The 12,313-nt window shown below is 43.1% G+C and overlaps 1 protein-coding gene across 1 annotated transcript in view; it reads right to left on the minus strand.

Annotated features, from left to right (window-relative positions):
* The window catches only part of CCDC148 (coiled-coil domain containing 148), a 164,965-nt gene that overhangs the window by 11,083 nt on the left and 141,569 nt on the right, over nucleotides 1-12,313 (minus strand). The window contains exon 14 of the mRNA XM_054972437.1: nucleotides 479-596. Within this exon, the coding sequence (XP_054828412.1) occupies nucleotides 479-596 (118 nt within the window). The remainder of the gene's footprint in view (nucleotides 1-478; nucleotides 597-12,313) is intronic.

Consider the following 12,313-nt stretch of genomic DNA (forward strand, 5'->3'; position numbering starts at 1 on the left):
TGTGAGAGTACAGAAGGAAGCAGATAGTGAAGGAAGACTGAGGAATATGGTATTAATTTGACCTTAAATGTACTGCAGTGAATAAACAACTATCTACCGATCAGAATACAAATGCTAAAAGCTGTCTTCCATAGATAAAATGAAACAAGTAAATTTTTTTTAAAAAATGTGATCGCACAGCTCCATTGATTCTAGGTCACAGAAATGATCATCAAGAAGAGACTTTACACCTCACTCTGGCTTTCTACACGGGGCAGAGAAAATTATGTCTATTTTTAGTTTTTACTGTCAACAGTTTCTGCTGGGCACATTAATAGATCAATGTTCCTGCAAAATGAGTGAGGAGGCAGAGTTAAGAGTACCGAGGACCCCCACCCCGCTACTCTGGCAGATTGATTTCTCCACTGGGATGTTGTGCTTTGTTTTTGATCTTGAATTGTACATGAAAACATCACACGCAGAAAAACTAAAAAGGTACCTGTTGCCTAAGAACATCAAGACGTCTCTGTCTTTCTTTCTCCTCGTGGGCTTCTTGAAGGGATGCTTGTTTCTTCTCCATCAAGCGCTTTTCCAGCAGCTTTTGTCGAAACTGAACTCTTGGAACAGGAAGAGACAAAGCAATGAGTGACCCAATCCAAGCTTCTCTTTTTATACAGGATGATCTGTTTAACGGATCTACTAGGAACAATTAAGGTCTTATCTGAAGTGACTATCTAATCATTAATGTGTATAGACTGAGTGTATATAATAAAGTGGTAGTTCAAAGCACCCTCTTGATCTGGTATTTTGCTCTGGACAGGAGGAAGGTAATATGAAGGTGGCCTAGGGCTATGTGGATGACACTCAGCTCTATCTTGAGCTACTAGCAGATCCCAGGGAGGCTGTGGAACCTGCAAACAGGTACCTGGAGGTAGTTTTGGAGTGGATGAGGGCTAACAAGCTGAAACTTAATTGTGGCATGATGGAGGCATTACTGGTAGGGGTAAACCCTACCAGGAAATGGGTTATTTCTTGTTCGTGATGGGGTTGCACTCCCCCTAAAGGGGCAGTTTTGTAGCTCAGGGTGCTGCTGGACCTGGGCCTCATGTCAGATAAACAGCGATTTATCCTTGCAGCACTTGCCAGGAATGCCCTTCCCCAGCTTTGGCTGGTGAGCCGGCTGCAGCCCTTCCTGGGTACTGAAAGATCTTGCCCAGGCAGATTCGTCTGTCTTTCTCTATTGCTATCTTCCACCAGGGGGTGAAGTAAAAACTTAAATAAATAAAAAATATATAATATAGAGGTATATAATACAGAATTTCATTTTCATATAATACAGTGGTATATAATGCAGTGGTAATTCAAAACTGCCCTGACCTGGATGGGCCAGATTAGCCCGATCTCATCAGATGTGGAAATTAATCAGGGTCATCCCTGGTTAGTACTTGGATGGGAGACCACCAGGGAAGTGCAGGGTTGCTGGGCAAAGATAGGCAAACCACCTTACAAAGATAGGCAATAGCAAACCACCTCGCAACTTCTCTTGCTTTGAAAATCCTCAGCGGTCACCATAAGTTGGCTGTGACTTGATGGTACTTTACACATACCGTTCAAAATGTTGGAATAGGCAACTCAGGATGCCTTGGACATTGGGGGGGGGGGCTGAATGTCTCTCTGTATGTATGTGTAACTCTAGCCAAGTAAGCTGCTACTCTTTTGTCTAAGGTGGGAACGCCTCCTGACTCCTCCTCTTGTCTCTATGCCTCTTGGCAGATTTCTCTCTCTTGCCTCATGGTCTTCCAGGGGGAAGGATGTAACCCTCTGTGCTCTGCCATGAAGGCCTTATCCACAGACTCACATCTCAGCCTCGCCGCCTATTTTCAGGCCGTGGTCTAGTTATCACAAAACTAGAAACAAAATACTAATACAAAACTTGGTGGATTTTGACAATCCCAAATCAGTTATGCACATTTTAAAAATGTACATATTAAAACTAATGAGAGAGAAAACCAACTAATGTTTATTTGTGTATTTAAAAATATTTTTAAAATATGCCACTTTGACATATGTTGAAAAGTCAGTGCTAGATTGCTGGACAAGGATCTGGAACCCCTTCTCTGCCCTAGAAGCTCACTGGGTGACCTTGGGCCAGTCACTCTCTCTCAGACGAATCTACCACACAAGTTTGTTGTTGATGTAAGGATAAAAATGAGGAGAGAAGAATGATGTTGTGAGCTGCTTTGAGTTCCCATTGGGGAGAAACACATAGTCCCCATGTGCATTGCTAGCAGACGTATCCCACAATCCTAACCACACAACCATGAAAATAACTTCTATACAGTTCAACAGGACTGATTTCAGATACCCGTATGCAGGGCTTTTTTTCTGGGAAAAGAGGTGGTGGAACTCAGTGGGTTGCCCTCGGAGAAAATGGTCACATGGCTGGTGGCTCCGCCTCCTGATCTCCAGACAGAGGGGAGTTTAGATTGACCTCCGCGCCACAATCTAAACTCCCCTCTGTCTGGAGATCAAGGGGTGGGGCCACCAGCCATGTGACCATTTTCAAGAGGTTCCGGAACTCTGTTCCCCCGCGTTCCCCCTGAAAAAAAGCCCTGCCTGTATGTGGCTGAAAAATCCACCTACAAGATGTGTACAGAGAATAGATTTTCAGAAATTTAGAGGCCAATACTGCAGAGCCAACACCAAATCATCATGCCAACATAGAATAAGGTTTCATATAATAAAATGTGGGCATCTATTGAAAAATGGATTCTGGACATAAAATGAAGCAATTGCTTGCCCTTGTGATTGTGAGCACAAAACTAGCCAGAATATGACACTGGTTTGTGAGAACCAACCTAGTAGTGATTGGAGTTTACATGGTGGATACAAAACAGACATTCAGTTGAAAAATTTGTTTATCACTGTCAGTCATACTGGGTTGGATCCAGTTCAAGGACAGGTGAGGACCACACAAGAATCACTAACCTTCCCAGCTTTTTCCTCTAGCAGCCGTTGCTAACCCCGGGAAAAATTATTTCTGGGTTTGTGGGACATGAATGGAGTAAGAGCCATGTGAGTCAGGAAGATTCAGTGGGGAGGGGGTGAAATCACTTCATTCTTCTTCTTGCATCAATGGGAAGATCAGAGTCCATCAGCACCTCCTGCTGATGGATCACAGGATCTAACCCCTCGTTTTTCATTGACTGATCACTTGGACCAATACACAGTGAAAATGGCAGGTGATCTTGTTCTTATTGTCTTAGCCTTATAAAAGCACCCAACAATGACTTCTACTGAAGCAGCAGCAGTCAGAGCCATATCACAATAAGATTCTGTAGCCCAAAATGCAGCTAGCGTTGGATCTTCTAAGTGAACACCACTCCAAAACGAGCTAACAACTCTTTGTTGCCCCATTGTAAGAGACTTCCAATGTTTCCAATCTGAACAGTAAAAGTAGTAATCAGTAAGATTGCTCAGTCACGAGTTGTTAATTAAGGAAGACTTTTCTAAGATGGGTAAAAAGAGGATGATATTGATGCTGGATCATTTCCCAAAAAGCATCCCTGACTGACGGAGTGGAATGACGTCAGGAATGCCTGACAACAAGGGATAAATAATTCCTCAATGAAGAAAGGTAAGGAAGGAAACTCAGGGATTTCTAGAGACTATGAGCACCTGAGGGCCTTGGAACAAAGGGGGTGACTTCCCCCGTATTTTAGTATTTCCACATTTATGGATGCAAAATAGTAAAGAGTCCAGTAGCACCTTAAAGACTAACCAACTTTACTGTAGCATAAGCTTTCGAGAATCACAGTTCTCTTCGTTCCACATTCGACGAAAAGAACTGTTGTTCTCGAAAGCTTATGCTACTGTAAAGTTGGTTAGTCTTTAAGGTGCTACTGGACTCTACTATTTTGCTACTACAGACTAACGTGGCTAACTCCTCTACATTTATGGATGGAGGCTAACAAGAGTTAAAGGAGGTATAGTAAAAAATATCCTATTTTTCTGCCTTTTCCTGTTTTCTTTCAAAGATGAATTTATTACCATGTTTTCTCAATTTTAATATATAATTGTGGGTGCAGGCATGTCCCACATGGACAGTCAAAGCATCATTGAGATTTCTCACAGCTACCGTCCTTTTAAATTCTCTTCCCTTCCAGCTTAATTCATTATTTCTTTTTTTTCCCAATCTAATATAAATTATTAACTTGTGGGAGGGAGGAGGGAGGTTGGGAGTGGCAGTGGTAAGAGAGGGGGGAGAAAGTAGAAACGGTGGTAGTGATGGGAAGGAAGGAGGGGAGACAAGGCAGAAAAAATCACAAAAAATAAAGTGAGGGTTAAAAAAAACCAAACAGAAGCAATGTGTATATATGCAACCCCATATACAAGACTTTCAGTAGTAAGAGGCTGGGGGAAGAGGATAAGAAAAAAGAGATAATGATATATATGATATGGGAGTTCACTATGGCCCATGTTTTATTTTCTATTCCTGAGTTTTGTTTTTAACCTATACTGTTTTATACTCACATCTGGTAAATTTTAAAATTGTTTTTCTTCAGTATGATTTGTTTGATCAATATGTGCTGGTTTTGAACCGTAATAATAATAAATAATAATAACTGAAAAAAGAGAGGTGGGATAACATGGCAGTGGCAGGAGAGGGCAGAAAGCAGCAGTGGTGCTGATGGCGGCAGGATATGAGGTCATAAGGAAAGTCGTGCTGGCAAGAGGTGTAGAGAGGAGGATGAAAAAGCAGTGGGGGGAAAAGGAAGAAGCGGACCCAACAGCAGGAAGGAAGCAGTAGAGGCAGCATCAGGGGAAGTAAGAGGAAGCAGAAGGGCTAACAGGAAGGCAAGATAGCAGGAGTGGCAGCAGGGGGATTGGGAGAGAAAATGGCAATGGGATGTTGCAGTGAGCAAGAAGAGGGGGAGCAGAGGGATAGTATATTCCCTCACCAAGTGTCTCTGCAAGTCCCCCTAATTTCTTTTTAACTGTTGTCTTGGAATCCAAACTGTAAAATCACAAAAAAAAATTTAAAGTATAAGCAAAGACTCTGCCTTGCTACAAAGTGAAAAGCAATACCCCTCTCCCAAAACAAAAACTGGTAACGGACCACTGATTCGTTAGTGCCCAAGAAAATAAGCTTGCCACTAGGAAACAGGAAGTAATTAATCTGAAAACACAGGAAAAGAGAATTGAACACAGTAATGGAGTTTTTGCTGAAGGCAACAAATAATAAGAGAAATCTGTCATCCTCTTCCTCAAGGATGACAGATTTTATTAGCAATATAGTGCTATGTTTTTGTGTGGAATCACCATCCCATTTCTGTTTGCTGCTGAATATGTGAATCATTCAGCGGCACAGCAAGCTCACGATGTGATGTTCCAAAGAATTTCCATATCTCTGGAACATTTTTTAAAATATCATTTAAGAAAGAAATATTCATGTATCATAAAAACATAAGAAGAGCCCTGCTGGTTCAGACCAGCAATCCATCCAGTCCAGCAGCTCGTTTCACACAGCAGCCAACCAGTTGCCCCAGAGAGTCAACAAACAGGGCACAGAGGCCAACAAGGCCTTCTCTGATGTTGCACAGGATTAACTGACCTCTTTTGTACTTTTCCCAGCTCTACAGTATCCTTTCTGAGATACGGCAACCAGAACTGTACACAGTATTCCAAATGAGGCTGCACTATGGCTGTGTAACAAGGGCAATACCGTATTTGCTGTTTTTCAAGGGAACTGAAACTCGTTTCAAACCACCTGTTGTCTGTCTCTAGCCTATCAACATCTGCATATATAAAAGATCAGGCCAATTAGCAGTGAAAGCTCTAGTATTTATATTAGGAAGACACCTGAAGAAAAAAAAATAGTCAATGGTGTACTCTCTGATAATGATATAGTCTCTGGTAAGATACTATCCACAAAGCACAAGGCCACTTGAGACTTGAACATATTCAGACTTGAACATATGCACAGAGCATATCTGGAAAAGCATCCTAATGCTATTACTTGCATGCTCCACTTTCTCTGACTGCATGCAGAAATTAGAATATTCAGAAAGAATTGCGTCACTCCTGCCTTCCCCATCAAAATCTCCCATGTCCAATTCTGGCTCAGTATCATGATTGTAACATTCTTTGTAAAAATAACAGCTTGAAAAATGAGCTTAGGTTACTGCTTTCAGTAAAACCACCTATTGAAGTACCGTGAATACACGTTTATGTAATTTCCGATAAGCATAATTTCATTAAAATTGCTTTCAGAATAGTGTCTCATACATATTTAACAGAAAACTGAGCTACCATATTTATTATAACAGCTTTAAGAGAACATTAGAAACATGTCTATAATATGAAAATATTTCACCAAGTAATATCTTCTCCACTTTGACCAGAATAAATATCCATACAAGATTCAAAGGGGATGAGTGAAAAAAGCATTCTCTATATCCGCCAAAAAAACAAGTAAGAGGCTGAAAAAGCATCCCCCCGTTTCCTTTTCTGTTAAATTCTGTTTCTGCATGACCTTTGAGAATTGGGATAACATAATTCGGTCTCTAGTTATGCATTTCCAACTTAATAAGCTGAGTCAGAAACAGTTTACTCCTTTACAAGCCCCCATTGAAGAATACTAAGGAAGTACTAAGGTACAAAGGGCTGTGGTGACTCACTGTATTAATTTGGAGCTCTCCATCCAATTATTTTGTCAAAAATGTCAGCCAACCAATCATTCAGTGATGCACACACTTTCACCTGGCTTAAGAATTTTGTAAAACAATCTTTCCCCCTCAGCTATCATCACTTTATTCATTTACACTACCACGCCATCATCATCTAAATATATTCAAGAAAATACATACTGCAAAAAGTCACATGTAATCCTGGGTGATCTAAAACAGACCCTGGCAAAAATCTAGCAACACTATTCAGAGAAACTCATGACACTTCATATGTGTATGGCTGATGAAGTAGGCACTGAGATGAGAGGCAGGAAGGAACAATCTGCCTAGAACAGCAACCAAAGGGGACCTCCATGACCTTACTGGAAGTAGATACACAGCTACTGTAGAGGCAGAGGACAGCCAGGAAGCATTATGAAGGCATGTAGCCCTGAGTGCTCTGTAATGCTCAGTGTGGGTTCTGCTTTAGCAGCCTGCAATGGACATTCCTGTAGCACAGTGGTTAAGTGGTTCGGCTGTGAATCAGCATTCTACTCATTCGAATTCCACTACTGCCGTGAGCTCAGTAGGTGGCCTTGGGTAAGTCACTCTTCTCAGCCCCAGCTCCCCAGCTGTATAATAACACTTAACTTGTTCACTGCTCCGGGTGAGGCACTAATCTGTTTAGAAGAGCGGTATATAAGTGCAGTTATTATTATTGTTGTTGTTGTTATTTTTATTACCACCCAGTTATCAGTTAACCTCCCTAACCAAGATTGGCTTGAGGAGACTCTTAGATCAGTTAGGCCATTATTGTAACGAAGAAGCTCTTAATGTCAACTACACAAAGCCAAAAGTAATGGTTTTCAGGAGAAAGCCAAAAATCTCCTGCTGGAGCATCCTTGGCAACCTAATTGAACAATGCAGCTCCTTTAAATATCTAGGGATAACCTTTAAAGAGACTCTGAATTGGAAGATACACCTTGCGATGGTTAAATCCTCAGCATCAAGGATTGTAGGGTCAATCATACATTTTTTCACACAAAGGGGGGTCGACTGATAGATCCAGCACTGAAATTATTTAAGTGCAAGGTAGTCCCTCACCTCCTATATGGAGCTGAAGTGTGGGGTTGGAAGGAAGATATTCTAACCAGTCTTGAGGTAATCCAAAACCAATTCTTGAGATGGATTTTGGCTTTACCCAAAGGCGCTCCTGCTGCCCTGATGAGGGCCGAAACAGGACTCCCCTCCCTTAGCGCACAGGTACACCTTGCAGTTTTAAAATACTGGAAAAGTTTTCCAGTTCTGAGTCCTTAAGCTGCCAATCAGTAAATTACCTACTATCCAAAGACCCCACACACCCTGGTTTTCTATCCACCATTTGCCAAAGGTATACCATCCCGGATGACCTGTTAGGGGTCTCAGCCAACAACCTCCCACTTAAGGAGTGGATCTACAAGTCAGAAGCAATGATGTCCCGAAGTCCCGAAAGGAGTACCTGCTCTTAAGTCTCTGATCCTGTTTCTTCTATGGTAACACTTTTTTCTTTTCTGGATCCTCCACTAGGTATTTGTCTAGTGCGTCTCCGAAAAGTTTGGTACCCTCAAAAGGTATCACTGCCACTTTGTTTCGTGCAGGAGGGTCAACATCCCAGTTCCTCAGCCACGTATTTTGTCTTGCCGTGACGTTGAATCTCATCGCCCTGGATAACATCTGAAAGGAGTCCAGTGTCGCATCTGCGGCAAATGCTGTGGCTAAGGCAATCTTTTTAACCTCATTCTTGATTTCCTTAGGGACCTCTCTGCCCGCAGCTGCAAGATCCGAGGCCCAGGTGTAAGCTGCTCTGGCAAAGAGGGATCCTATCGCTGAGAAGGGTAATGATGCTGCAGAGGCTTCAAAATCTCTACACAGTGCCTGCTCTATTTTCTCGTCAGAAGGATCCTCTGACATACCTTCTGCATCCATAGGTAAAACAGATGTGGTTGCCAGGCTGGTAACCGGGTAATCTACTGTAGGAAGCTTCATCTTTTTGGTTGCATCGGGTGTTAGAGAGTAGAACTTGCTGAATACGGATTAGTACAACTTTGGCTTGGCTGGGTTATCCCATTCTACCTTAAGAATGTCATGGAAAATGGCTGGGAGTGGCACACCCATTTGTTTGGGGCTCATCTTAGGGAGTGCTTGTTCTAGACCCTGAGGATAGGGCTGACATGACTCCTCTTTGGTCGTCTAGGTTATTTTTAGTGTCCTCAGAACCTTTGCCAGCAACTTCGAGTGCACTTCTGGAGGAAAAAGTCTGGTTTGAATTTGGCCCATTTCTTTCTCCTCTTCCTCTGAAAGCTTCCCTTCCTCACTATCAGAGGACTGATGGGATGAGTTTGAACCTCACTGGGACTCCTCTGAGTCACTGGAGGCCCTGTCTGTGTCTCTTTCCACCCTTCACCTCTTTGGCTTGCTGTGGGTGGCTGTTTTAGCAGGCCTTTCCCCTTCAGCAGAGCTTATTAACTGCTTGGGCTTCTTCTGAGATGCAGCTTGCCTCTTGAGGTCTTTCACAGCATTGGCAATTCCTTTTTCGATTTCAGACTTTAACCATGCTAAAATGTTAGCTTTAGCCTCTTGGCCAGAGAGGTCAGGGTCCTGGCTATCATGCCTATCTCCTAGGGCAGAGAGAGTGGATACTGGCGATCCTGGGGATTCCATACCACTAAGAGTTGCCTCAGCCGCCTTGAGCTCTGATGGGCCTGCCTTTGCCACCATTCCCACCAAAACAAACTCTTCCCACCTAAAACGAAAGGAGTGGGGTGAACGTTACAGTGCGGCCAGGCTGAGACCCAAAGCAATCACCCCCTTATTACAGGATGCACCCGTTTCTACTCTGTTCAATTGGGGCCAGGTTCCCCCCCTCCTTTCCGCGGGAGGTCAGCTTTTTACTCACTGTCCCAGCGCGTCTGGAGACGCCGTTGCTGCTTTGGTGCCTAGCAGGCTCTCCCTGACTCCGCGGCTTACGCAGCGCTTTCACACGCGTGCTCCCGTTGGCCTCTGCAGTAGCCGGGTCCTAGATCTCTAGGAAAGTCAGCTCTGCTGCTTGTTTGTGCGTGTACTGTCGGAGGGGAGGAGGAACATGTCCTTCCTTTTCCCCAAACGAGCCTCGCGCCTGTTTCCCCGCTCTAGTCTTCTTCCGGGATCGCTGCTCCAAGGAGCGAAAGGTCTGTGTTCCTGATGAGCAGGGCCAGAAAAAACTGCCGAGTCTGGGGAGCCCCTCCCCCTTACAGGATCGCAAAATTGGTCTGACCCTGCACAAGAGGAGGAGGAGGAGCTACCACTGGTCATGACTGCCCCACTCTGGGACCACAGGAGAACTTCCATATTTTGTCTTTGGCCTATACGTTTATGAGTAGAAAGATAGTGACACTGCTATCTTGTTCAGTTATACCCTTATAAGACTAATAACTTCAACTGACTTAGAAGGCAGTAACACTCCACTTACCTCAGTTTTGTCAGTATTCAGTCAGAGAGGATCAGATCCAGAATGGGATTCCATCGTTCTGCACTTTGGCACCATCAAGTTCAAGTGGTATCTGTTTTTCTATTCCAGATGTGGAATAGTGCGCCTGTTTTAATGTGGGTTTTCTCAGGACTTAAATGATATCAGTGTCGTTGGTGGCAGAATTTTTTAAATTATTATTTGTGCATAACATAATCACTGAATGCCAGAGGGGGTTGTTGATGGCCCATCCCTTTTCCTTCATCTTTCCTAGTTATTATTTTGATTGGACATCTTCATTCCTGCCATTAACTTAAACCTCCAGAGAGGTGGCTTGCTGGAGGGCTAATTAAAAATCATTGTGTATGTGACTTCACTAGGCAGAGTTATCTAGGGTTGGTACTTTGCGGTGTCACTGTCTTCATTGATTTACCATCTAATCATGAGATTACTAACATAGTTGTGATGTCCTTTATACAACTCATCATAACCTCTCTGAAGAGCACTTTGGATGCCTGTTCTCTTTTTCTGAGACAGGTTTGTTCCATAAAACAGGCTTTATTACAGGGCTCCACTGCGTCAAGAACCAAATTTGGTCATGTGACGTCACAGTGGAGCCCTTGCAGAGCAAGACTGAGATGGTATGCACTGGTAAGGATGTGTGTTCTCTGTCATTGCTGGGTATACCTGGGAAGTAACAACTTCTGGAACAACCTTATACTCAGAATCTGAGATAACCAGCAGTGGCTTGCAAGTTTCCAGATGACCCAACAAACTTTCATGGAGGTTGTAACAGCACTGAGAGAGCAGGTAAGTCTACCACAATGAGGGAACCCATTCTTGTAGACAAACATGTTGCCATCACCATTTGATATCTTGCAAACACAAATAGCTACAGGGAAGTCAAACAAAAGTTAGCAGTTGGCCTGTCAATGGTGGGAGATCATCCTGGAGGTGTACATCACCTTTGAACTGGAGCTAAAATGGTGTGCCTTAGGTATGACGTTGGAAAGGTACTTCTCCCCCCTTTCTTTTTTTCCCCCTTTAGTTTTAAAAGTTGTCATTGTTTCCTTAAACACGATTAATTGCATCCACTGAATTTATAGTATGTGGCTTTTGAGGGGAAGGGGATTTGTGGTTGTCCTTTGCTTAACAGAAGGTTTCTTCCAAAACAACACTCCAAACACCACAATCATGACATATTCTAATGTCCTGAGTCTCCTATCTGATCCACACGCTTACCTATTTGCGGGGGGGGGGGGTCATTTGGGATTTTTTTCTTTAGTATAATATAATAATTTTATAACATTGCAATATTTCAAAAGGCAAATAAAGTGGTCCCACATAACTCATATCTGTTTATCCTGACTTATGATTGTGTGGTGTGATTTGCTTTCTTTTTTAGAAACAATGAAGAATGTACTTGTTTATTACGCTTCAGATAATGGATGGTTTCCTGCAGACTGAGTTTCCTCACTGCATTGGCACAACAGACAGGACACATCCCAATAAGTGCATCTGGACAGAGGAGAGATTAATAGTCTGTTCTACCTTGCTACAGGGCTCTGTCAACCACATGGGATGCTTCATAGATGCAAAGGTTGGCTGAAGTGGATGTAACCATGATGCCTTCATTTTTGTCAGCCCTGTAATCTGCACAGCTATGGACGCTGCAGTCTCATGGAATCCCACTTTCACTGTGAATAGTGTCTCAGTTCCTTACACAGTTCCTGTGAATAGTGTTTCAGATCTCCAATGGTGCCTACCCTATAAGGCAGCGGCTAATGAACCCTTATGGAAGACCAAAAAACAGTCGTGAAAGTCACTTTGTACACTTTGCAGAGCATGCAATGTAGTCGAGTGTTACTTTGGCCATCTCAAAGTACACTGGCACTGCCTCTCAGCCCAGCTAACAATGCTTGAGGAAAATACCACAAGCGTAATCACAGCCTGTGTCATCCTGCACAACATTTGTGAGAGAAAGGAGCATGCCATTTCCTTGGACTGTCCACAGCCCAAGCCTGTTTTTCTGCCTAGTAGTGGCGTTCAATTTGACAGAAAAGATAGTCAGCAGCTGGAAGACTGATAGGAAGCCAGAAACGTTCCTGCAAAATTCTTGGATAGGAACTACCAATGACTGTGCAACAAATCTGTCAGAATGATTTTCATTCATTTTCAGCTA

The sequence above is a fragment of the Eublepharis macularius genome, chromosome 2, assembly GCF_028583425.1.
Source record: "Eublepharis macularius isolate TG4126 chromosome 2, MPM_Emac_v1.0, whole genome shotgun sequence".
Lineage (NCBI taxonomy): Eukaryota > Metazoa > Chordata > Lepidosauria > Squamata > Eublepharidae > Eublepharis > Eublepharis macularius.